Here is a 26,729-nt window from a genome sequence, read left to right as displayed (position 1 = left end):
ACTGCTGCATTACAGCACATTGGGAAACCCAGCATGACATCAGCCAGGAGGCCTCTGGCTTCCTTGATCAGGTACTGGTATTTTCAGGCATTGGCCGGAGATGGTTTGCCCTGCAGCATTTCTTCTCATGTCAGGTGGTTTGGAGCACTAGTCACTACAAGACCTGATCGGCCCAGCACCTTCCTCCCTTCTCTGAGCCCAGCTCTAATTGCCTACTCCTCTCTGGCTTAGCCTCTCACCGTGAAGTACAGGGCTAAGAAGATGTTTGGCATCACCACCTCCGTCTAGCCCAAACCAGCTGCAACAAGCATTTGGGGATTTCTCAAGTCAGTAATTTGCATGTGTTTATGCTGTTACCAAATCTATAATTGTGTCTGTTGAATAATTCAGGTCAGAGGATTGTCTTGCTGTTCCCTTTGTATTATAGGTATCAGACTAGCATGTTTCCAAGGGTAGATCGCTATTGGGCTAAACCATTCTGGCTATAATCCCTTGTAACTGGGAATGATCAGTCACAAGGCAATGGAGAATCAAGAAGCAGGGCTATTACTATTTCTAGCCCTTGTAGTTGTGAGCTAACGACATATTACATCAGGTATATACTCAGGAATCAGAACAGCCTGTGCTCTTGTTACCGAAGGAAACCCTTTTTTATAGACAGGAAAAAAATATCAAATAGCTATTATAAACCGCCACTTACTGCTCCTTATCTGTACGCGTCAGACAGAATAGACTATCACTGTCTCTGTGTCTATGTTCCAGTTCCCCTTTCAACGTGTCTACGCTGGTCGTCTGGACACCCATCCAGACAGGCTTGCCCGGCTAGCTCAAACCTCGGGGAAGTAGCTCAGGAAGAAATGTGCAACAAAAGACTCCTGCCTCTTATCCACAGTCTTCCCACTCAGAATCCTTCCACCTCCCACTTCTTGGATCAGCTGCTGACAGCACTCAGAATGCACCCTCGTTCTGCGGAGGCAGCTCCTGGGTGATTCTCCCTTGCAAACACCTTGCAGACACTTGCAAACACTTCAGAGTAGGGTGACCAGACGTCCCAATAAAATCGGGACTGTCCCGATATTTAGTTGTTTGTCCCGCGTCCTGACCAATGTACCATTTGTCCCGATATTTTGCTTCGGCGGCACTCTGGCTTTTTTTGTTGTTGTTGCTTGGGGCGGCAAAAAACCTAGAGCCGGCCCTGGTGCGGGGTGAGCCTGTGGCTGCCCCCCCATGTGTCCCGATATTTTGTTCTTGTCATCTGGTCACCCTACTTCAGGGGAGCCACAGTCCTACTCTTCTCTGGGATGATTTAGTTGGGGATTGGTCCTGCTTTGAGCAGGGGGTTGGACTAGATGGCCTCCTGATTATCACTACAAAATGTTTTTTTTTTTCCTCCCCTGCTGGTAATAGCTCACCTTACCTGATCACTCTGGTTACAGTGTGTATGGTGACACCCATTGTTTCATGTTCTCTGTGTATATAAAATCTCCCCATTGTATTTTCTACTGCATGCATCCGATGAAGTGAGCTGTAACTCACGAAAGCTTATGCTCAAATAAATTTGCTAGTCTCTAAGGTGCCACAGGTACTCCTGTTCTTTTTGCAGATACAGACTAACACGGCTGCTACTCTGAAACTTTCCAACCCTGATATGCTATGAGTCTATGATTCTCTCATCCATCTACCCCTAAGAAAAGGTTTGTTCATTCCAGGTAGGCCATGAGGGCTCACTGCATGTCCCTTGGCAGGACCACTGATTCTGAGATCAGCAAAAATTAGAGAATGTTTGGTGTTCTGTCTGCAGACCTGATTTGTAAATGCTGCACGGTGCTTTCCCAGCACTTCATGTGGAGTGTCTGTCTCCCAGGAGATTACATGACGACAGCAGCCTCTTTAGAAAGTTATTGTGGGGAGTGAAGAGATTGCTGTGATGTGTGTGCGTGTGATACAGGAGAGGGTGTGTAATTGCAAGGTAAGGCAAAGTAATGCTATTTTGAGGAGCCTTGAATTGCTGATCCCAGGGCTCCCGTATCCTGCCTTTTGTTCCTCATTTAAAAGAATGTAAATCCTGGCTAAATTCAGCAGATAGAAGGGAGAATAAAGCAGATTCATCTGCTCACGTGGAAATATCTCATGGGAGCATGGGAGGGAAATGAGACATGAAACAACCAGAACAGACAGTATATTTGTATAGAAATGGTGCACAGAGATCTCTCCCCATCCTCATCCAGAAAAAGAAACTAGCCTCATGAGGACAGCCTGCTCTGTGAAACGATCAATCTGCCTGACATCAGTATGCAGTGTTTCTTCCCCAGGGACTTACAAGGTTGTGACCCAATCATGCGTCAACTCTTATAAATACTACTGATACTTTGTACCTACAAAGCACCTTTCTTCCAAGGATCTCCAAGCCCTTTACAAACAATAATGTTTCCTAAAACCCCTATGGGCAAGTCAGAATTATCACTCCTGTTTTACAGAAAGGAGAAGTGACTTGCTCAAGGTAGCAGAGCTGGAATGTGTTCTTAGCTCTTTAGGGCAGGGACCTTGGGTGAGATTCTGTGCTATGTTCCTAAGAGCTTTTAAGCCACCTTTGTGCCCTCCTGATCCTGAGCTACTCTGTGGACTGGAGGGTTTCAGAGCAGCTCTTAGCATAATTTTGACAGCCCTGGGGGCTTGTCTAAGTCACAGCAGCCGCCTAGGACTGCCCCATGGGCTGCTGCACTGCCTGGAATCTCTGCAGCACTGCGTGCCATGTCTCTGCGCCTGGCATGCCCTCTCCTGCCTCTGGCATCCCCCCTAATGCCAAGGCTTGCAAAGGGTCCTCAGACGCATTCCTGCACTGGGGAATCCTTTTAGAGCCCTTTTACATTGCTCTGGCTGTCTTACCCAATGTAAAGGGGCTGAAGATCTTGGCCCCTCTCTCCAGACCTGTCTGTAAAATGCCTAGCACACTCTTGACGCTATACAAATAATAAGTAAGGCTGGGTCTGCACTGCCACTTTCAGCGCTAAAACTTGAGTCGTTCAAGGGTGTGAAAAAACACACCCTTGAGCAACAAAAGTTGTAGCACTGAAAAGCGCTTTATTGCTGGGAGCCGTGCTCCCGGTGATAAAACTCCCCCTCCCCCCCCCCCCCGCTCGGGCTGGGGTTTTTTATATTGCCGGGAGAGCTCTCCCCCCACGATAAAGCGTGTCTACACTGCCCATGTCTCACGTTACCGTGGCCGCGCTGTGCAGTGTAGACATACCCTGAGAGCCTTAACTCCTGACTGCCAGCCAGGCCCCTGCTCTAATCCCACCCATTCGGATTTTCCCCCATCCAGTCCCTTCCCCCCGCTTTAACTTTCTCTGCGGTCCCTTCGTGAATAAACAAGGACTTTTCCCTAAACTTCTTCCACACCAGGACATAGGCTATGACCTATTGGTAGCTGTCCCAGCCCCATGTGTGTGTGGGGGGGAGTCCCTCGGGCACACACGATCCAAAATAAAAGTGCTGCTCATGAGAGAGGGTTTAAGCTTCACTGTTGGAATGAACTGTAGGATTCACCCCTAACGGCTCTTTGTCCACCCTGCAGCTCTTTTGAGTCAAAAAGGTGCAGACAGGCCGGAGAGGGAGAGGAGCAGGCATTCATTTACCACATCTCTGGGTAACCAGGAAAGGTGGGGGGCAGGGTACGTGGCAGGAGCCAGAGTTTCTCTTTTAAATGACACAAACCCAAACTGGCTGGGCTGTTTGACGCCGCCACAGAATATTCCGGGCTGGTGTGAGTGTGTCCTTGGCACTCCCCGCTTCCTCAACACAAACGGTCCCACCGTGAGAGGGGAGTTTCGCAACCCCCAGAGCAGACTAAGCAGGCAAGCTGCACATTTCCTGGTAGACTCTGCTTTCACCCTCCATCTTACAAAGGGCTTTTCTTTAGTACGTAGCCAGAGGCCTTTCCTCCCTGCAGCCTTGTGACTCTGACAGATCGCTTTGTGTGTGTGTGTGAATTCATCATCACCCATCAAAGCAACACTGTGGGTGGAAGAAGGGAAGTTTCAGGCCTACCATGTCTCACCCACTTCTCTTACTTACTGAATGCTGATTGTGTGTGGTGCTGTACAAAGAGAAAGATGCACAAGCCATGCAGCACAGTTGAGGATAATCCTTTGGCAAAGGGTTCAGTACCACAGCAGTGCAGGGTGTTGTTGGTTTGTTGCCAAAAGGCTTCATGGAAGATGTCTCATTTTAAGGCAGCTTTAAAAGTATCTGTGTCCAATCCTGCTCTCATTTAAACAGAGAAGAGCTGGAAGATCTGAAGTCAGTAGTCATTCCAGATTTATGCCAGTTTAAGTGAGAGCAGAATTTGACCCTCTCATTTGGGGTTTGTTCTCTGTTTCACTGTGGCTTTTAAAATCTCCCTCATTTTTTTTTCATTTCTCTCTAAGGCGAACAGTCAGAACAGGAGACCACTCCAAAGCCATGTGATTTCTTTGTAATTCCTAGGTATGAATAAGCTGATCTGCAGATTCTGGAGAATTTCCCATTGGCTCTCCTCCTCCCTTCCTTAACAGCAAACTTCCTTGTTTATTCTCCTTCCCAATAAGGGTTTTCTTCAGTTTGAATAAAAACAAACCGTTGGGTCTGAACTGCTCTTTGGTCAGGAACATGCTGAGCGAGCGGGAGCCTATAAACTCCTGGCAAAGGCTGAGGAAACTCTCCACAAAGAAAAGGAGTACTTGTGGCACCTTAGAGACTATCCAATTTATTTGAGCATATGCTTTCGTGAGTACAGCTCACTTCATCGGATGCATACTGTGGAAACTGCAGAAGACATTATATACACAGAGACCATGAAACAATACCTCCTCCCACCCCACTCTCCTACTGGTAATAGCTTATCTAAAGTGATCACTCTCCTTACAATGTGTATGATAATCAGGTTGGGCCATTTCCAGCACAAATCCAGGTTTTCTCACCCTCCGCCCCCCTCCCCTCCCCCCCCGCCCGAAACTCACTCTCCGGCTGGTAATAGCCCATCCAAAGTGACCACTCTCTTTACAATGTGTATGATAATCAAGGTGGGCCATTTCCAGCACAAATCCAGGTTTTCTCACCCCCCCCCTCCAAAAACCACACACACAAACTCACTCCTGCTGGTAATAGCTTATCCAAAGTGACCACTCTCCTTACAGTGTGTATGAAAATCAAGGTGGGCCATTTCCAGTACAAATCCAGGTTTTCTCAGCAGGAGAGTGAGTTTGTGTGTGTGGTCCAAGGAGTTTTCCACTGCATCTCACAGTCAGTCTTATGTCTAATAAAGAGGTGCATCCTTCAGAGCTAGAGGGCTCAGCATACAATATCTCACCTTGATCCCAGCAGATGTTAAAAACAAGCATGACTGTGATATACTTAATTTTATGCAAACTTGGTGTGGCCCTCAAGTTCTGGGTAGGAAAGGTCTTTGTCATTTTGGGGATCATCCTGCTTGTAAATGGCTTTTTTGTGTGTGGTGGGATTATGTGCTGGTCCTGTCATCATTTTCAAGAGCTTTCCCGGTTTGATTAGATGGTGCCGAAACACCCTGGAGAGTTGATCTGCAATTTTTTGATATGTGGTGGCAACCGGGTATCGGCTGTTACTGTTTTGTGGTACCAAGGTGTCATCAAGACTTATGATGAGCTGACGTGGTGCAGAGGCATCATCAGGCGGTGTATGGCACTGATATATAGATATGGCGTGGCCCTGAGGTTTCATGGCACGCTGGGTCGTGCTGACATGCGAACGTGACATGGCACCGAGGTGCCACCGGGCATTGTGTGTTGGTGGCACGATGGCACATCATGGCACTCCGTGGCGAGACTGGCTGCCATGACATGGAACCAGGGTGCCAAAGGGGCGCGTGTGTACCACTGGCACGTTGTCATCAGTGTCATGGGCCAGCGTGTGTCAATGACATGTTGGGATGTCATCGTGCGGTGACGCCGGAGCTGTAAGCAAGCTGCGGTGGCCGAGGCTGTCAGCAAAGGAAGGGACCGGCCTTGAGACGGGGCAAAGCTTGGGCTGCGCATCCCCACTTCCAGGCCCCTCCAGAGAAACGTGGGGCCCACCCCGTGCCATTTCACCCCAGTTACAGGCGTTTAGGGGGCCCCCCTGAGCTCAGGGCACATTAGGGTGACCAGAGAACAAATGTGAAAAATCACGACGGGGCGGGGGTAATAGGTGCCTATATAAGAAAAAGTCCCAAATATCAGGACTGTCCCTGTAAAATCAGGACATCTGGTCACCCTAGGGCACGTGTTCCTGCTCTTCCCCCCCCCCTCCAATGAGCCCTGCCCACTTCGCTGGCCATGTGCCCATACCCAAAATGGCCGCCTTGGCGGCCGAGCGCCGTCACGTGACGAGCCCCGCCGCTGCCGCGGGGGCGGGTCTCCCCGCCCCGTGCGCCTGCGCAGTGAGGGCGGGGTGTGAGCGCCAGTCGCTGCCGAGGGGAGCCCGCAGAGGGGCGCCTCGGGCCGCCGCTGAGGGGATCCGTTTGTCTCCGCAGGCCGCCGCGCCGGGCCCCGCCATGGGCTCCGAGAAGGACTCCGAGTCCCCCCGCTCCTCCTCCATCCACGCGGCCGCCCCCACGTGCCCCAAGCCCGGCGGCCGCCGCCGCCGCCGCCTCTCCTTCCAGAGCGTCTTCTCGGCCGCCGCCGCCTCGGCCTCGGGCGGGGTGCGGGGCCGCCGCCGGGCCAAGGCCGAGCCGCCGCCGCCGCCGCCGGCCCCCGCCCCGGCCGCCCCGCCGGCGGAGGCGGCCCCGGCCGAGCCCCAGGCGGCGGCGGAGGGCGGCGCGGGGGAGCTGGAGTGCCCGCTGTGCCTGGTGCGGCAGCCGGCGGAGAACGCGCCGCGCCTGCTCTCCTGCCCGCACCGCTCCTGCCGCGCCTGCCTGCGCCAGTACCTGCGCATCGAGATCACCGAGTCCCGCGTCAACATCTGCTGCCCCGAGTGCAGCGAGCGCCTCAACCCCGCCGACATCCGCCTGCTGCTCAGCGACTCGCCGCGCCTCGTCGCCAAGTACGAGGAGTTCATGCTGCGCCGCTGCCTGGCCGCCGACCCCGACTGCCGCTGGTGCCCGGCCCCCGACTGCGGGTGAGTCCCGGGGCGGGGGCGAGGGTCTGGCCTGGGGGGCAGGGGGGCTGATCTCCGGGGCGGGGGGAGCCCGGGGGGCTGGCACCCCCTTCTTTGGGGGGGCGGGGCGGGGGGAGCCCGGGGGGCTGGCACCCCCTTCTTTGGGGGGGCGGGGCGGGGCTGGGGGAGCCCGGGGGGCAGTGGGCCTGTCTTTAGATGAAAAGCCCCGTATAAGTTTTTTAATATTCACTATTAGTGACACACAGGACTGTTTCTTCTGTTATAAGCCTATTCATCCCCCTAGAGGCACACCTCTGTAAAGAAAGGAGCATGGTCTAGTGGCTTACATGAATTTTTCTGACTCTGTGATCTAGAGCAAGTCACTTAGCCTCTCCTCAGCCAGCTGTGAACTAGACTATGTATACTCGACCTTGGGAGGAGGGTTGAGTCTTAGTAAATATTCCAAAAAGTACTTTGAGATTTTTTACTAAGTATTAAGTTAAATCAGAGCCCCCATCTTGCCAAAATCCTTTTCCTGCCCATACCTTTCTATGTTTTGCAGATACCTAGACCTTTTTTTTATAGATTCAGGTGGATAGGCTTTAGTTTGTGTAGGAGGCTAATAACTGGTTATTAGACAGTGCTCCCTCACTATAAAGCTGATCTTGCAAACCAAGGGAAGTGAGACCATGGGTTGTGAGAGCATGGAAAAGTTAGATATGAAGTGCCACCTTTCCAGAGAATGTTTCAGAATTAGTTCCTAGGGGTTTTCAGTTATGATCACATCCTTGTTTCTCTAATTTAAAAGCAAGCTTTATTCTGAAATAATGGGAAGTATGGTGTTTCCTCTACTATGTGTGCTGCTGAGAGCTAAAATAGAGTTGGTGAACTATAGAAATGATTTCCACACCTGCAGGAGGAACTGTAAATTTTGGTTTTCCTAAGTGCGGGAAATCTTTACCAAGCTGGCACCAGGCTGTTGAAGCACCATGGTGGAGGAATAATGTTGAATCATATTGACTCATTCACTATTTGCTTAAATGAGGAACTGTCTAACTGGCCAAAACTCAGTCCATCCAAACATGGTGACTTTCTAGATTAGCTTATTGTTGCTTTCATTTTCTCTTTAAACTAGGCTTATATAGGCTTCTGATATAGCATAAGCACAGGCTTGTTGGTAGCAGGGATTTTGTATTTTATCTATCCAAGAATTCAGCAGAAACAAACAGGAGGCTTAAAATACACTCCCAGCTAGTGGGGATGTTACGGGAAGTTTTGTCCTAGGGTTCAGAGCAAAGGTGGCAAGATTCCTAAGATCTAATCACAGCTTTGTAACAAACTTTGACTCTGGGAAATTGCTTAACCTGGATCCAATGAAGTGAGCTGTAGCTCACGAAAGCTTATGCTCAAATAAATTTGTTGGTCTTTAAGGTGCCACAAGTCCTCCTTTTCTTTTTGTTTAATCTCTGTGTCTTAGGTTACCTGTTACATGGGTGCATGTTACACGCTTGCTGTGTAAGGATTTATTTACTATTAAAGCTTGTTCCTTGGGGGCTCAAGGTTAAGTTAGTTTAAAACAATCAACGTTTTTGATATTGCTGTTTAGGGTGACTTGTAGGCATTGCAGATCAGATTATACTCCTGACATAGTAATGCCCTTGGAATCTGCCTTGCTACTCAGCTAGAGAAAATGTAGTTACCACTTGCTGAGTTGTCTCTGTTTTACTGATGTGATGTTTATTGGTATTTGGTTTAAAATGTAAACACACCAAAGCCAATTGAGACTGCCTGGCCAGTAAAGATGTCCCCTGCATGGCCCCTAGGGACATTACTTTTTCACTAGTAGTCTATAATGTATACCTGATAAAGTTGCTGCTGTGGCAGGCTTCTGAAGGCTAGTGTAACATTGATCTTTGTTGTGCAAACAGTTGATGCCATCTGGCTGCCCTTGCCCAGTGAGCCAACAGTTCGTACATAGGCAGCTTATAAAAGGTTTCAAAATAAACTATAGAGTTGATATCCCCTCCCCTTCCTCTTAGAAACCAACAAGCTGGCATGGCTCACTTCGTGGAACTAGGCCAGTAGACAGGGCATCCCTGCTATCTTTCTTGTTAGTGACACTTTAACAAAGGCTGTCAGAGTCAGTCGGGTGGTGGGAAGAGTTTATTTACCCTAAACTCATTCTTCCTGGCAAACTTGTCTAGCTGTCCTTGTGTAAAGCCATGAATACCAGTTATTTTCAGTGTCTGGATAGATGGTTCACTTTCCTGTGGTACTGGTGGGTGAGCTTGAATGGCTAGTATGAAGGACTGGTGAGCAGACTTGGTCTCAAAAGTTCTGATGAATGTTATGCCCTCTCCTTACCACATCACACCCTATTCAGGAGTGTGGAGAGTTGACTTGTTTCTCTCCAACCATACATGTAGTTTTGAGAATAATTTACCAAGAGTCTACTGGACAGATGTGTTCCAAAACACAAGCCATGTGGCATGCAGCATCCTGAATGGCATGCCTCTGCATCCCACCCATGCTCCAAACAACTTCATAAGTGAGCAAGCTTAGCTATGCTTTCTAGAAAGGTAAAATATAGATGTAACATTAGAATCTGTTTCCATGGCAATGTTGATCTTTTGGAGCACTGTCAGCTCTTCAGACAAATACAGATTTTTGTCTGCCCATTGCAATCAGCTGGTGCTGCTGACTGGTATATGTCTCACTATATCTCTACTAAAGGCTTAGGGAAACAACTGAACTGTGTAGGCTGAAACTAAGTGAAGGAAGCAGCTGAACATGATTGTGGTGAGGTAAGCAATCCCTCAGAGCAAATGGAGGAGCAGGCCAGGCATCTCAGCTGTGTGAGAGTAGGCTAAGAGCAGCACTCTGTAGTAATATTGGGGTTTAAGGTAGAGGCTTGCAGCCACACCTGGGATGTGGAAAGATCAGGATACTCCTTGTCATGCCAAGAGCTGTAGTTATACCTGGAAATGACTAATTGTTAAACTGCGGGCATGTGTCAAAGGCCAGGTGAAGAAGGATGCACACATGTTAACCATTCAGACCCTGCAATGCTTGGTGTAGCCGGATGCCATCCGTCTTCTGGGTAGAGCCTTTGATTGGCCTCTTTAGCTGGACTTAAGAGTTCCGTCGTGTTTGTGTTGTTTGTTTTTTTAGAGGCTAAAAAGCATGTAGTTCACTCCACACCAGTGAGCTTGTTGCTATTAGTTGCTATTTTAACTCTGGGACTAAAAATTCAGTGCTTAGTAACTGTTCTGGGACTTTGGTGAGAAAACAGGACGGTCTGAGATGGCCAGAAAAGCTTCAGAATTCTCTAATGCAGGGACAAGTTCAGTACATGGTAAAGCTTCTTAATGTAGCATGTTGAGCTCTCCTGGGCCTCCTGGTAATATAGTTGTCAGGCCCCAAAATGGCTATAACAGCTGGCATCAAAGTGTTTTCTTTAGAAGCTGTTAATGTCCTACACTTGAATGTCTCTCTGCTAAGGAGTTTGCTGTAGCCTACTGGTAGGAGGTGAGGCTGAGTGGGTAAGATCCCTCTGACAAAATGTTCAGTAATCAAATGTAGCTTGAGTTAATATTTTTCCTAGGTTGCCTGCATCCCCTCTCTCCTCTAGCATTGGTCTTGAATGCCAGAAATACAGTAGCTGTTTGCACATGGAGGCCCTACAGTCCTGTCGTTCAGTTCCTGATCGTAAGCAGGGAGGCACTGTTTGTCTTTAACAGTTATGCTGCACCCAGGCAGGGTCAAATTGCTCAAACTCCCACGGGATATGAATCATTGTGGTATGACACATTCAGCAGTTCTCACGCTGCTGCTTCAGAAGCTGCAATGCTACTTCAATTCCATAGGCTCTAAAAATAAACCAATGGCGAGAGAGAGAGACAGAATACCTCCACTTATAACACAAATGCTGCAGAAAAGAGAATAGTCACCCTGACTTCTGTCAGTGTTACAAGTCAGCTTCCCGAGAGCAGTGCTCTGTGTAGTGCATTGGAGCTCATCCATGTGAGTTTCCTTGTAGATGTGCCAGCTAAATCTCCACATTACCAGCTCAAACACAAGATGATCTCCCCCCATGCTCCCCTCTTCTTCTCAGTCTTCTAGTTCTTTCTGTAATTGGTTCGTTTAAGACTGGCCTATGAGAAAAGCTGCAGAAAGCCAAGGCACCCTTTCAATTATATTTCCTGCTAAATTGGGAGGATATAAGTGGAGGACTGTTCTGCATAAACACTTCTTCGTCTAGAGATCACCCAGAGCTCCCTTCCCGAAGTAGCTGCAGCTCTAAACTCCTTTTGTACATTTTTTTTAAAAAGTGCCAATCACTGTTTTTGTAACATGACAAAACAAAGATACAATTTAGTTTCATTAGGTCCTTCTAGAGCTCCTCACACTTCTTTCTGGGCTTGACTAACGGAAGCAATTAGGACAACTAGCAGATGAATGTCAGTATAAACAAATGGAAGGTAATGTGCATTGGAGGGAGCAAGCTGAGTTAGTCATAGGTAGCAGAGTCTGAATTGGCTATATCCACTGAAGCAATAGAACTTGTAGACTTGGAGGTCAAGAAGTTAAAGCTGGACAAACTTAGAATAGAAATAAGGAGTAAACTTTTAACAGTGAGGTTAATTAACCATTGGAACAATTTACCAAAGGTCATGGTGGATTCTTCATCACTGACAATTTTTAAATAAAGACTGGATATCTTTCTAAAGAACGCTTTAGGACTTTTTCCAGGAAGTTGTATGACCTTCCAGTCTGACCTGCTGTATAACAAAGATCACAATTGTCCCTTCTGGCCTTGGAGTCTATAAAGAAAGAAATCTGTTCAGTATGCAGTGGTGGTCAAGAGAAGGCTGTCAACAGGTACAGAGAGGAACATTAGATACATCATTGTATAAATGGCATCCTTGCCTCATGTAACTTAATGGTGGTCACCTAACCTCAAAACCCATAATAGAAAAGATCCTTGGAATTGGAGAAGTCAAGAATTTAAAGAGAGCTTGTACAGAAAGAGCAAGCTTCCATATCGGGAGAAATAGTAAAGCTTAATTTGGAAAGGAGACAAGCAAGAGGACTTGATAGTGAACCCCAGTCAAGCATTGTGATTTACCTGTCCCATAGTTAGGGCCCTACCAAATTCATGGTTCGTTTTGGTCAATTTCACAGTCATCGGATTTTAAAAATAGTAAATGTCATGATTTCAGCTATTTAAATCTGAAATTTCAGGGTGTTGTAATTGTAGGGGGCCTGACCCAGAAAGGAGTTGAGGGGGGAGGGTGTCACAAAGTTATTGTGGGGAGGGGGGAGTTGCAGTACGGCTGCTCTTCTGCAATGCTGCTGGCGGTGGCACTGCCTTCAGAGCTGTGCGGCTGGAGAGCGGCAGCTGCTGGCCAGGAGTCCAGCCACTGCCAGCAGCAGCGCAGGAGTAAGGATGGCCTGGTATGGTATTGTCACCTTTACTCCTGCGCTGCTGTGTGCAGAGCTGGGCCCTCAGTCAGCATGTGCTGCTCTCTAGCCGCCCAGCTCTGAAGGCAGCACAGAAGTAAGGGTGGCGTGGCATGGTATGGCATTGCCACCCTTACTCCTGCGCTGCTGTTAGCAGGCCGCTACCTTCAGAGCTGGGTGCCTGGCCAACAGCTGCTGCTCTCCAGCCACCCAGCTCTGAAGGCAGCACAGAAGTAAGGGCCGCAATACCGCAGCCCCCCTAAAATAGCCTTGCGGGCCCCCCCCGCAACTCCCTTTTGGGTCAGGACCCCCAAAAGGAAACCCTGGTCTTTCCCAGTGAAATTTATAGTATAGGGTGAAAACGCACACAAGACCAGATTTCACTGTCCGTGACACATTTTTCATGGCCGTGAATTTGGTAGGGTCCTACCCATAGTACAGAATTGCATTAATCTCCACTGTATAAAAGTAACCATCTTTTACTCACTGCTGCAGGCTACTGAAACGTCTGTTTTAAATATTAAAGTGAAGAAACAACTATGGAAGCGTAGGTTTCAGAGTAGCAGCCGTGTTAGTCTGTATTCACAAAAAGAACAGGAGTACTTGTGGCACCTTAGAGACTAACCAATTTATTTGAGCATAAGGTTTCGTGAGATACAGCTCACTTCATCGGATGCATTCAGTGTAACATCTCTAATTGGACCCTAGCTAAGTTAAAAATGACAAGCATAACTGATCTTGAGCTTCAGGGCGTAAAAGTGCATCAGCTAAGGTCAAGGAGAACTTATTTTTCCTTTTGCATGTCTCCATCCCTATGCGTATCCATGGTAGGATTGCTCAACTGGTGAGTTGAATTAGGGTGGTGTCTCAGAGGATGGTATCATTATCTACCTGATTAGATAGTGGTATATTCTAGCCAAAGTGGATGTCTACGTCCTTTACAACTAATCCTTTATCAACCTGATGAGGGTGCTTCAGAATTAGTTGTTAAAGGCTGCAAATGTGTATTGTGCCAAAGAAATAACATGCCTCTGTCCTGAAAAATCTGTTGTTCTGAATGCATAGGAGGGAACTAGCGAGGGATCCATCTACTAAAATTCAGCTGCCTCTGAGGTTGGGTGGCAGTGGCTATTCAGCAGCAAATCTCGGTGTTACCCAACAGATGGGCCACTGAAGTGTTCCGGTATATTGATTCCTGCGTTCCTAAGATAACTTTCTGGCTTGACTGATTCTGGTATCTTTGTCATCTTCAGTTACGCTGTTATTGCCTATGGCTGTGCCAGCTGCCCCAAGCTGACTTGTGAGAGGGAAGGCTGTCAGACTGAGTTCTGCTATCACTGCAAACAGATATGGCATCCAAACCAGACCTGCGATATGGCCCGTCAGCAAAGGGCTCAGACGCTGCGGGTACGGACGAAGCACGCCTCGGGCCTCAGTTATGGACAGGAATCTGGACCAGGTATGAATTAACAACCTTCTTATTAGCCAGTATGAATTATGTCCGTGAAGCCAGGAAAGAGATCCACCTGTTTTGCAGCACTTCCTGGAATCAGAGTGGGGGGTATTAACACCTGGCAGGGAGCACAACCACTTGGCACAGATGAAGGACACCAGCAATATTGGATCTGGTCAGCTCTGATGCTCAGCACAGCTTCCTTCCCTAGCCAGTAATGGAGTAAAAATATTTGGCCTGACAGGCTAGTTCCACAAACTACTAATGGAATTAAAATTTGAGGTTCCACAATTGCAGGACCTAATTGCATATGGTCACCATATTCTGCATGTAGTACCTCCTGACCCGTTACAATAAGCAGCTACTTTTTGGTTTGCTTTGATCTTTTAGATGTTCTTAAAGCTCTTGCTGATCTCAATCTCAAACAGGAACAAGAGAGAAATTTTACCCTCTCAGAATGTGAGCTCCATTTTGTCTGCTGCTGTGAGCAATAGCAGCACTAATACCTAACCCAGAATAGGGAATTTAGCTCCCAGCTCTGATAAGTATTAGTAATACCATTATTTATAGGGGAGAGATGCCAAACCATTTGGCTGGTAAAGAGCTGCACTCTAGATCAGCAGATATTCTGATTAAATAGTGCTTTTAAAAAGGTATCAGTGATTCAGAAAGTGAACCATAAGATCAGTTAATAGATTCTTTCTCCCCCAAACAAAGCATGTATCTTCTCCTAGCATGCTACTCATTATAAACACATTGTTCCATTTGCACAATAGCTGGCTTTTGTGTGAGGCTGTAAATGTTTTTAAAGGTGGCTCAGCTGTTACTCCAGACTAAAATATGCCTGAAATGTACAGAGCCCTGATAATGGACACCATAAACATTGCAGCCACTGCAAGACAAAATTCCCAACACAAACCAACAAGCAAAAATCAACCACTGATCACTATTTGCTGCCAAAGGGAATTTGTGGAAGTGAGGCCTTTAACAGAACTTAGCCATCAGCCCTGGGGAGATTAACTCCAGAAAGAGAGGTTCCTTCTGTGTAGTATAAGTTGGTCTCAGAGCAGCTGAGTCCCAGACTGTTCAGAGCTTTAAAGATTGCTACCAGCACAATGAACTGTACAGGGAACGATTGCATAACTTTGATCATAGATAACATTTCAGAGTGACTTATTTTGTAAATGGCTATAAAGGGGCATCTGTCCATCTCCTTGTTGTGTAGTAACTGGTGGATGCCAGTCCCTTTAAATGACTAAGTACCCAACTGCGGGCACAGATTAGATACTTACCCACCAATACACTAAGATTTTCTTCTGTAATCGGACACAATTTACACCCACAAAGAGGCATATGCCTTTCAAAAGCGTGGGTCACAATTTCTCTGCTGTCTTGTCCTCCGGATAGAAGAATATAGAGAACACTCTTGGCCCTTAAATCATGTTAGTGGTGAAGTTTAAAAATGGGTGATGCTCTGGGCTAGCTAGCTAGTATGGGGCAAGCACAACTCTTTCATAACCACCTCCTTTTATGATGTAGAAAACACTTCTTAAAATGCTGTTCTGCTGGTGTATGCTGGCCAGACAAACAATACTAACTTGTTTTAGAGGAATTAAGTGCCAGCGTAGAGGTGGCTCCCTGCCTTTATCCTGTAGCACTGAAGGATGTAATCAGAACCAGACACCTTTGCTTTATCGCTTTGATTAAGGAAAATAATAATCTGTTCGCCTAGATGGGCAGAGTTTGACATGCATTATCCTCTTGAGCCCACCCTCCCCAAACAAAAGAACCCCAGTAAATTCCTGAAGATGGCTAAGGTGTATAGAATCTGACTTGATCCCTTCCTTCTTCCCCAAAGCCGATGACATCAAGCCATGTCCACGTTGCAGTGCTTACATTATCAAGATGAACGATGGGAGCTGTAATCACATGACTTGTGCAGTGTGTGGCTGTGAATTCTGCTGGCTGTGTATGAAGGAGATCTCAGATCTGCATTACCTCAGGTGAGATGGGGAGCAGAATCCTCTGGGCCTCCTGTTGCTAGAGTATGATGTTTGTTTATATTTTTGTATTTAATGTATTTTAATTTTTCCAGCTCCTCACAAACATCCCCCCCGCCCCCCAACACATTCCTGATCAGTTGGAATAGGAGGAAAGCTCTGAGTTTCCTCACAACAGTAGTGCACAATGGTCCCTCCTGACTGTGGGTGGTCTCCACTGGTGGAACAATGTGAGGAAGCTCTTAATGGGATGAATGTTCAGTGTAGTCCCCTTCACACTGTGGGGGCATCCATTCTTGATGGTCAACTGGATCTGGGGAGAAGGAGCCTTTCTTGCACAGTATCCACACATTGACACATGTCATATTTTTATGTGGATATTGAAAAGACAACTTATTTCCCCTACAGTCCCTCTGGCTGCACGTTCTGGGGCAAGAAGCCGTGGAGTCGCAAGAAGAAAATTCTCTGGCAGCTGGGCACATTGATTGGTGCCCCTGTAGGCATTTCCCTCATTGCTGGCATTGCCATTCCTGCCATGGTCATTGGCATCCCAGTGTACGTTGGGAGAAAGGTAAGCATGTTGGGGTGGAGATCAGAACTAATGGAATGAGCAGACTGAAACATTCTCTCTTGGGAATCATAGGTGTTTGTCAAGGACTTTAGGCTAATGGTAAGTGTGGGATCTTTCCATACAGCTGCTGGAAACCCAGCTGGCTGTTAGGCCAACTGAGGATCACTATTTCTTGGGTTTCATACGTAGTGAGTGTGGAAAGTATGATGACTTGACAGCCCTGGAGACTGAAGTTCTCAGTCAAACGAATATGTGCCTCATGGGCACTGACAGTGAAAGGTTCACATTGCTCTGCCAGTATGCCTCCACCTTGAACCCAGTGCATCCCCGTAGAGAGGGGAACTGTGTATCTAATTCTTGGCCTCTGTGGTGGCTCTTGTGCCTTGGGATTGTCCAATAATAACTGAACCCTGATCCCTCACCTCACTTCACACAAGTTATCAACCAGATCTGATAGTAATGACTGTCTACCAGTCTGTCCTAGATTTGTACCAGTGACTAGAGGTCAGAGGCTTCATGTTCCCTGAGTCATCCTGTCCCTTTGCCTGCCTCTGTTGGTGGACCGGCATTAGGTGAAGAGGGAGAAACAATGCTGCAATGGAACTTTCTCCAGCTTGTCCTTACTCCTGAACAGACGCACTGGCTACATCTGTTTGAGAGGGTCTGTGGGTGGGATGGAGGTACATAAGATTGGCCATCAAACCAATGGCCCATCTAGCCCTGTATCCTGTCTTCATCAGTGGCCAATGCCAGATGCTTCAAAGCTTCAAAGTTTTTTTTATTGATCCATCCCCTGTTGTCCAGTCCCAGCATCTGGAAGTCAAGGGCTTAGGAAAACCCAGAGCGTGGGGTTGCACAACTGACCCTGTTGGCTAATGCCCATTGATGGACCTATCCTCATCAGTGGCTATTATGGGGGATTTTAAGGGTCATGTGACTGGCATGTGTGGCAAAGTTGTAAGGTCATGAGCATATTAGTTTTTCATGCTAGTGGATGCTCAGTGGCCAGGCTGTCCGTTTTCTCACCTGTTGATCCCTGCTCTCCCCAGATTCACAGCCGTTATGAGGGAAAGAAGACGTCTAAGCACAAGAGGAACTTGGCCATCACCGGTGGGGTCACCTTGTCTGTCATTGCATCCCCAGTTATTGCTGCTGTCAGTGTTGGTAAGTAGACAAGGCTGATTTTCCTTGTGGTCAGTCATTGTTCATAGCTCTGCTCCTCATGTGTTGCTCCTCTTCTATTCTGACAGATATTGGGCAGGAATGACCAAGGGTAGCCCACAAATTCCTACAATATCCCTGTTGGTTGCTTTCCCACTTATGTAACATGCTGCCTGCAGAGGCTGCAGGTGCTGGTGTCTGTGGCTTAAGACTGAGCACTGTGTAAAATGCTCCCTGTAGTGTTAGTACCAACAGTTCGGCCAAAGAAACTGGTTTTTATGCAAGTTTGATATGCTGGCAAGCTGCCACTGCAATCTTCATGGAGTCAACTTGTTCTTTGGCCCTATCCCAAGACTGAGATTGTTCCGCTGCAGGTTTCCTTACTCTGTGCTGGAATTGGGTTCCCTTGTTCTGTAGTGTGATGGTCTCAGCCATTATTTCTATGATAGTGACACCTAGGAACCCTGTCATGGACCAGGACCCCATTGTGCTAAACGCCGTGCAAACACAGAACAAACAGGTGGTCCCTGATCCCAGAGAGTTCATGCTGCCCATCCGGCATGCCTCAGTCTCATTGTCATCTGATATTCCTCTTGACCCGCTGTGTCCTCTGTCGCAGGTATTGGAGTCCCCATCATGCTGGCCTATGTCTATGGTGTTGTGCCAATTTCTCTCTGCCGAGGAGGTGGCTGTGGAGTCAGCACAGCCAATGGGAAGGGAGTGAAAATAGAGTTTGACGAAGATGATGGACCTATTACAGGTGATTAACTTTTCACTATCTGTCTGTGTAATCTGAAGGGCTGAGAGGAAACAAGCTAGGCCTCGCTGTGGGATTGTCCCTTGGGATTAATTGGGGTGGATAATCAGCCTTTTTCAGTATGTCAAGATTTCTAGCTTTCACTTCCTTGCCACTGTTTCAAGGCTAACCCTTCAAAGTACACTCTGCACTCTTAACACAAAGCTTGTGTGAAGCACCATAGTGCCTTTCCCTGGGAGATCCCCAGCCCTCTTCCCTGCTGGAGATTGAATCTGAAATCTGTCTTGAAAATGTTGCTGTCTGATGTGTAACCTTAACCCAGAGATGGGCAAACTTTTTGGCCCGAGAGCCACATCTGGGAATATAAATTGTATGGCGGGCCATGAACGCTCACAAAATTGCGGGGGGGAGGACTCTGGGATGAGGCCAGAAATGAGGAGTTCAGGGTGTGGGAGGGGACTCTGGGCTGGGGCAGGGGAGTGGGGTGCGGGAGGGGGTGAGGGCTCTGGCTGGGGATGAGGCCTTTGGGGTGTAGCTCTGGGCTGGGACCAAGGGGTTTGGAGGGTGGAAGGGGGATCAGGGCTGGGGCGGGGGTTGGGGTGCGGGAGTGGGTGAGGGCCCCGGCTTGGGGTGCAGGCTCTGGGGTGGGGCTTGGGATGAGAGGTTTGGGGTGCAAGAGGGTGCTCTGGGCTGGGATCGAGGGGTTTGGAGGGTGGGAGGGAGAGCAGGGCTGGAGCAGGGGGTTGTGGTGCAGGGGGAGGCTCCAGGGAGAGCTTACCTCAAACGGCTCCCGGAAGCAGCAGCATGTCCCTTCTCCCACTCCATGTGGAGGCGCAGCCAGGCGGCTGTGCATGCTGCCCCATCCGCAGGCACCACCCCTGCAGCTCCCATTGGCTGTGGCTCTGGCTAATGGGAGCTGCAGGGGCGGCGCTTGGGTGGGGGCAGAGTGGAGCCCACTGGCTGTCCCTATGTGTAGGAGCCGGAGCGGGGACATGTCGCTGCTTCCGGGAGCCACGTAGAGCGGCCCCTGACTCTGCACCCCAGCGGGAGCTTGCGGGCCAGATCCAGCCCATGAGCATAGTTTGCCCAACCCTGCCTTCACCCCTAACGGGATGCCAATGGCAGTTCCTTTACACTGTTTAATGTTCAATGTATCTTCTTTGCCTGTCTCAGTGGCAGATGCTTGGCGAGCTCTGAAGAACCCTAGTATTGGTGAGAGCAGCATCGAGGGACTAACTAGTGTGTTGAGCACCAGTGGGAGCCCCACGGATGGGCTCAGTGTCATGCAGGGCAACTACAGTGAGACAGCCAGCTTTGCTGCCCTTTCCGGTGGTACCCTGAGCGGTGGAGTCCTCTCAGGCGGAAAGGGAAAGTACAGCAGGTAACTGAACTGACTCGGATCATGGCAGTGAAGGGGCTGAAGGGTCACAAGGCCTAGTCTGTGGGGAGGCTTGTTAGCTCGCCAGGGATCTGTTTGGTTAGTGGGTGGCACCACTGATACTTGGAGTCTAATCTCAGTATCGCTTTTTAAACCTCTTGACGTATGGTAGAATCAGGTCCAATAATCTCTGCTTCATCTGTTCCCCAGCCTTGTCCCTGTTGCAAGAACACCAAGTAACTAGCAGCCACAGCACAATCTGGTTTGGTTATCTTTCTCCCCCAGCCTTTCTAGCTCCTTAATGGCAGGAGATAGGGTTTGGGGTTGATTTGAGGAGCAGCAGAGATATACTAGTTTGCCATATAAGGCTCTTGCAAACATCTTGCCGACCTAGCCTAGTGCTTCAAATGGCTGTTATTCCCTAATAGCACTTAGTGATCAGGACTCGGGAGGGCCTGCCTCCAGTTACAAGGTTACACCACAGGTTTCCTCTGAACCTGCCTCTGAGTCATTCTGGCCATGTAATTGGAGACACGGGTCGAAATGAAAGCCCAGAATATAATCATAGCTGTGTGCTGGACCTGGAAATCCGCCTTGCACAGGAACTGCATGAGTCATGGGTATAAACCCAGTCTAACTTCGATATGGAAAACAGACTGAGGAAAGAGCTCAGCCAAATGGAGGCACTAACGAGGCTAATCTAAAAGATTAATCTGATTTTAAACTTCTTAGTGCAGACCTGGATTAGCGCACAGAGCCACCTGTCTCCACAGCTCCCACTTGCTAAATGACTATTGTTCCTGTAGTTTTCAGAAATGAGCTAGGCTGTTCTGTGGCCCCTGGCTGTGTTGATGACTCTGGATGTTTCCCAACTCTTCCCAGGCTGGAAGTGCAAGCAGATGTACAGAAGGAGATTTTCCCCAAGGATTCTGTAAGTCTCGGAGCAGTTAGTGACAACGCCAGCACGCGGGCTATGGCTGGTTCCATCATCAGTTCATACAACCCGCAAGACAGGTACCTAAACTGCCAGTGCACAAGAGTGTGGGTCATATGTGGTGTGGTGGGGGGTGCGGTTTGAGGGCTGTGGAGAAGGTGCACGTTGGGAACTTTGATCTTAATGATTGAAGGTCTATGCAGAATCCCGCACGCTTTCTTTTCCTTGGTTAGGTCAAGAAGCATTCTCCCTTCACCTTCCTTTCCAACTATGTTTGTACTTCAGTATCATTCACCACCACTAGCAGAGCTTGTGTTGACGTCCCTGGGGCAGCTCGGACTCACTTCAGTTCTTCTGTCCTGCGAACTCAGCAGAGACTCCCTTTTTTCTAGTCTGTACCTGTGTCTGTTGGAACTCTGTAGGTGGGATGATTGTACCGTACATATGGTGTTCATAACTGCACCACCCGTCCAGGTAGTGTTAGTGGTTCCTTCCACTATAGGACATGATTAAGGGTTGGTAATTGGAAACAATGGGACACGTACACGGGGAAACTCAGTAAACATGCATGGGTTCCAGAGACTGTCCGAATACCTTTAGGGTTATGTATCATCATACAGTAACCTGCCAAACCAGTTGGGCACAGCCCTTCCTTGCTAAGCAGTGCTCTCGTGTCTGGAGTTGTGGTGTGAAATTACAACATATTTCCTCTAGCAAGGTCTCACTAGCTAGAAGGGAACATTTCCTTGCCTTAGTCTTGCACAGAATGAAGGCTTGGGACTGTTGGAAGCAAACTGTATTCCATATAGGTTAGTGATAGGAATTTGGATCCAGGGTTGTTCCTGCCTGTGCCATTGTATCTGCCTCAGTTTCCCTAATTACAAAAGGGGAATAATCTGAGTGTAAATTATTGTAGATTGCCAGTTGTGGCAGCGTGGTATGGTGAATGGCACTCCCATACTTGCCTCAGTCACGAAGCTTTCTGTTGAAAAAGTGCTCAAGATAACGTGCTAATATTAATAACCTGAGACTTCCACTGTAGCTGGTAACTAACCAAAGTGGTGCTTTTTTCTGCAGAGAGTGTAATAACATGGAGATCCAAGTGGACATAGAGGCCAAACCTAGTCACTACCAACTAGTTAGTGGCAGCAGCACAGAGGACTCTCTCCACGTCCACACCCAGATGGCAGAAAACGAGGAGGAGCAGGAGCAGACATTCAAACACCAAAGCTGTGAGCAGAAAGACTGCATTGCCAGCAAAACCTGGGACATCACCCTGGCACAGCCTGAGAGCATACGGAGTGACTTGGAGAGCTCTGACAGCCAGTCAGATGACATGCCAGACATTACCTCGGACGAGTGTGATTCCCCCCACCCTCAGACTGTCGCCTGCCCACAGACCCCAAAAGCCAGAGGTGCGGAGAGCCCAAGTGCCCATCTGAGCCAGTGTGCCCAAGAAGAAGGGCACAGGCCAGAGGAAATAGTCTCTAAACTGGAGTGCATTGAAGCCAGAGTATGAAGTTGCCTCCTCCAGAGAAGCACGCTTACAGTCACTGCATCCTTTGTAGAGGGTTGTGTCCCTTGTTGGCTTCTGTTTCTGATTCTCTGGCCAGCTTCCCTGGTCTGACCCTGAGGGGAAAGATGCCATTTCTTACATGATTTAAAAACAAAAACAAAAACCCCACCCTCGTTTTTAATTTATTGGTTCAAGCGCTCTGAAAGATGTCTGAGTGTACCTATGTATGTGTGTGCGTATACTGTGTCTGCAAAACTACTAAAGAATTGTTTTAATAAAGATTTCTGTTGTAATTCGACTTACATCCATTTCTTCCTCGTCAGATCTAAAGAAGCGAAATCCCTGTGCTCAGTGGCTCTCCATTTGTTTCTCTGCTCAAGCTGCTGGTGGAATTGCTGCAGTAGCTCAGGCTTCCATACAAACAGGTGTGACTACGGTTACAAATGTTCCTGGTTTGAAACTGTGTTGTGGCAGGGAGGCCTTATTCTCCCTCCATGTGTCACTTCATCTAATGTCACTGAGGAATCTAGGTAGTGTGGGGTCTGGGGGGTGGGGGGGGGAAGGTTGGTGTGTATTGTCTGCTCTCTAGAGGCCACTGTCTGACTTCTCGAATTGCTACTTTGGCCTAATTCTAGATGAGATTTCTGAGCCAGCACATTCTTCACTGTACCTAATGAACTCTGTCTATGGAGCTTATTCCCGACCTATGCTTTCTGGAGTGAAGAATAGGGCTGCAGTGGACAGAAGGAGCCATTTGGAGGTGAACATCTCCAGAATGCTGTGGAGGAATCTAAATCAGAACAGAACAATTGCATGCTGTATGACAAAGCAGTGACAACTCTGCATCTTCCTGTCCTGCTTGGCGGTGCTTCCCTGCTAGTAGTGTGGAGTTCTAACGCAGCTATACGCTCTGTCCCTCTAAACTGCATCTTCTCTCTCCCCCTCCTCAGCCAGCCAGGCAGCTACTGTTCACTGCATTTTGTAAATACAAGAGGCCACTTAGCGAACGGAGGTTGGAGTGGGACTAGCCGAATGCTGTTCTGGCTGAGCTTTGCTGTGAGCCAAAGGTGGCTTGCTAGTGTCACTGGGAGAATGGACCTGCTTTCCCCTCCCAGTGAGCGGAGCTAGCTGCAGAGCAAGGACTGATGGACGTGAACTTCTGGAAGGTTCAGGTAAGATTTTGGTGGTGGTACTTTGGATAGGGCAATATGGAGACTGCAGCATCCACCCAGCATGTCCCTGTCTGTGCTACAAAATCCAGCGAGTGCTGAAACAGGCCCATTAGTCAGTCAGTGCGATGCAAATTAACAGGAACCTTTCCTGACTTCCTCATCTCTGGGTTGAGCAGCTGCCCAATCAAGAGCAAGGGCCTGACCCAGAGACCAGGATAATAAGGAATGAGACTGGTTTCAGAGTAACAGCCGTGTTAGTCTGTATTCGCAAAAAGAAAAGGAGGTCTTGTGGCACCTTAGAGACTAACCAATTTATTTGAGCATGAGCTTTCGTGAGCTACAGCTCACTTCATCGGATGCATGCCGTGGAAACTGCAGCAGACTTTATATACACACAGAGAATATGAAACAATACCTCCTCCCACCCCACTGTCCTGCTGGTAATAGCTTATCTAATGTGATCATCAGGTTGGGCCATTTCCAGCACAAATCCAGGTTTTCTCACCCTCCACCCCCCCACACAAATTCACTCTCCTGCTGGTGATAGCCCATCCAAAGTGACAACTCTTTACACAATGTGCATGATAATCAAGTTGGGCCATTTCCTGCACAAATCCAGGTTCTCTCACCCCCTCACCCCCCTCCAAAAACCACACACACAAACTCACTATCCTGCTGGTAATAGCTCATCCAAAGTGACCACTCTCCCTACAATGTGCATGATAATCAAGGTGGGCCATTTCCAGCACAAATCCAGGCTCTCACCCCCCCCCCCTTTTTTTTTCCCGGGGACACACACACACACGGGGGGGGGGGGGGGGGAGAGCCTGGATTTGTGCTGGACATGGCCCTTCTCACCCTCACCCCCCCCGTGTGTGTGTGTGTGTGTGTGTCCCCGGGGAAAAAAAAAGGGGGGGGTGAGAGAGCCTGGATTTGTGCTGGAAATGGCCCACCTTGATTACCATGCACATTGTAGGGAGAGTGGTCACTTTGGATGAGCTATTACCAGCAGGAGAGTGAGTTTGTGTGTGTGTGGGGAGGGGGGTAGAGGGTGAGAAAACCTGGATTTGTGCTGGAAATGGCCCAACTTGATGATCACGTTAGATAAGCTATTACCAGCAGGACAGTGGGGTGGGAGGAGGTATTGTTTCATGATCTCTGTGTGTATATAATGTCTGCTGCAGTTTCCACGGTATGCATCCGATGAAGTGAGCTGTAGCTCACGAAAGCTCATGCTCAAATAAATTGGTTAGTCTCTAAGGTGCCACAAGTCCCCCTTTTCTTTTTAAGGAATGAGACTGCAGCTCTGGGGCTGACTCAGGTTAGCCATGTACCAGGGACAACTTGCGGGAGAAATGGGGTGAGGTGAAGCAAGTACTGTAAGTAATACTCCAGCGCCCCCTACCAGGGAGTGCTGGGAATTGCAGTAGTGACTGCCAACTGCCATAGTTGAAAGGGAATAATAGCCCACACCCTAAAGCAGGAGTGGGGATTACAAAACCCTGACACAAGCAATAGAGAAAACAGATGTGCAGATCCTGTGCTCAGCTGAGGAAACTTTTCATATCCTCGTTTAGTCACAACTAGTTCAGCTGTTCTGCTGTCATCACAGGTGTTCTGAACATACCTTGTTCTCGTGATCTTTGTAAAGAGTTGCTCCTAGTGAGGAGGGTGGTTGAATGTGGCTTGGCCACAATGGGAGAGGCACAGAGGCAGTGGCAAACACCTTGATCGAGAGCGGGTAGCAGGGTTAGAGGGACCTATGTTTAGAAACAGGGCGAGGTGGGGGAGCCACTGGATTATCCAGTAGCCGCAGACCTAGAATCGGATTAAGGCTGTGTGGGGTGATATGGTCCTGCTTCCCAGGCTGTGTGAACAGTCTGCAGTATTTCACTCACCCCTGAAGTCGATAGCTGGAGATGGGGGGAGACCTGCAGATACAGAGCTGGGAACAGGGTGTGGCCGCAGCAAGGATGGCACAAAGCGTAACTGCACAGCAATAGCATAGAGACCAGAAGTGGTGGCGGTGAAATGTTTGGCGGCATGGATTACAATAGAACTTGTAGCCTTGGGTGCATGACTTTGGCAATTGCGAGTGAAGAAAAGACATGGGAGAGGACCACTTCAATCATGAGTCTTTCACTCTTGCCTCCCTGCTTTCCTTTTGTCAGCTGGTTAGGTGGAGTTTGGGCATCTTTCACACAGAAGTGATCCTTGTTGGTCAGTGTTCTGCTCCTGTCCCCATAGAGGTGCAGTGTCCTTCACCTCAGTGCGCATCTCCTTCACTGTGTCCCATCCTGTCACCACAGGAGACCATACAGTGCAGGATGGCTGCCTAGTAAGGAGGTCTTTGTTAGGCAACTCAAGTGTCCATAGGAAGGAGAAACTGAACAAAGCCTTACACAGGGCACAAGGCAAGGCACGTAGTAACAAGACATCCCAGATGGAGGAAAGAGTGCCCAGCAGGCACTGGACATCCGCGGCACTGGAGTAGGAGAGAGGCTGTGGTAATGAAATGATGGAGAAATTTCTAATGACTGAGTAGGACAAGAGGTGGGCCTGGAGCTCAGACTGAGAGGTGAATTATTAACAATGTCTGTCTGGCTACATGGTGGCACCTGCCTAATACTGTAGCTGTGGAAGGATTTTGAAAATACCTTCTTAAATAGGTTATACCACTTCAGTAAGAATTCAGCTACCTCCTGAGTTCTTTCATTCACAGCTTGGCTGTGTTTCTAATGGAGATTGCACGGGATAAAATCCTGGTCCCATTAAATTCATGGGAGTTTTGTCAGCTTAGGGCCAAGATTTCACCCATACTCTACATTTGGAGACTTGATTTCTGGTTTCTTCTCCCCATGGGCTCTGATTGGGACCACTTTGCACACAGCTCTTAAGTACTGGATCTCTCTGGTGCATCCATCAATGTCACATCTAGGCACTGAGAGACTGCAGAAACTGTAAACCTTTTGAGTAGGAAGGTTCTGCTGTGAAACGAGTGTGTGCAGGCTCTCCTGGGAGCTGAAATCCCTGCGGGGGGGCTGTGCTAACCATCTGCAAGGAGAAGTCCAGAGAACATTAGCAGCAAAACTGCTTAACATTGAGTGAGCGAGTGACCTAAGATGCCTGGATACATCAAAACCGCCTTGTGGTTTGGGGCTGTGACAATGGAACATACAATCCAACTGAGCTTGTGACCAGCTCAGAGAGGCCCTCCCAGCTTTTGTCCAAGAGA

At 48.5% G+C, this 26,729-nt stretch overlaps 1 protein-coding gene across 2 annotated transcripts in view; it reads left to right on the top strand.

The window, feature by feature from the left end:
* RNF19B (ring finger protein 19B) overlaps positions 1 to 22,615 on the top strand; it is a 32,922-nt gene extending 10,307 nt beyond the window's left edge. The window contains exons 2-10 of one of the 2 annotated variants that reach the window (XM_073317998.2): positions 6,527 to 7,110; positions 13,806 to 14,011; positions 15,864 to 16,008; positions 16,414 to 16,576; positions 17,626 to 17,740; positions 18,357 to 18,497; positions 19,668 to 19,875; positions 20,755 to 20,886; positions 21,884 to 22,615. In XM_073317998.2, coding sequence (XP_073174099.2) covers positions 6,548 to 7,110; positions 13,806 to 14,011; positions 15,864 to 16,008; positions 16,414 to 16,576; positions 17,626 to 17,740; positions 18,357 to 18,497; positions 19,668 to 19,875; positions 20,755 to 20,886; positions 21,884 to 22,325 — 2,115 coding nt within the window. In that variant the 5' untranslated portion in view covers positions 6,527 to 6,547 and the 3' untranslated portion in view covers positions 22,326 to 22,615. Of the gene's footprint in view, positions 1 to 6,437; positions 7,111 to 13,805; positions 14,012 to 15,863; positions 16,009 to 16,413; positions 16,577 to 17,625; positions 17,741 to 18,356; positions 18,498 to 19,667; positions 19,876 to 20,754; positions 20,887 to 21,883 lie in introns of those variants that run through there. The other variant, XM_073317997.2, reaches the window with a different exon arrangement.
* The last annotated feature ends 4,114 nt before the right edge of the window (positions 22,616 to 26,729 follow it).

This window comes from Lepidochelys kempii, chromosome 19 (assembly GCF_965140285.1).
Source record: "Lepidochelys kempii isolate rLepKem1 chromosome 19, rLepKem1.hap1, whole genome shotgun sequence".
Classification (NCBI taxonomy): domain Eukaryota; kingdom Metazoa; phylum Chordata; order Testudines; family Cheloniidae; genus Lepidochelys; species Lepidochelys kempii.
This window is presented reverse-complemented; position numbering and strand designations above follow the sequence as displayed.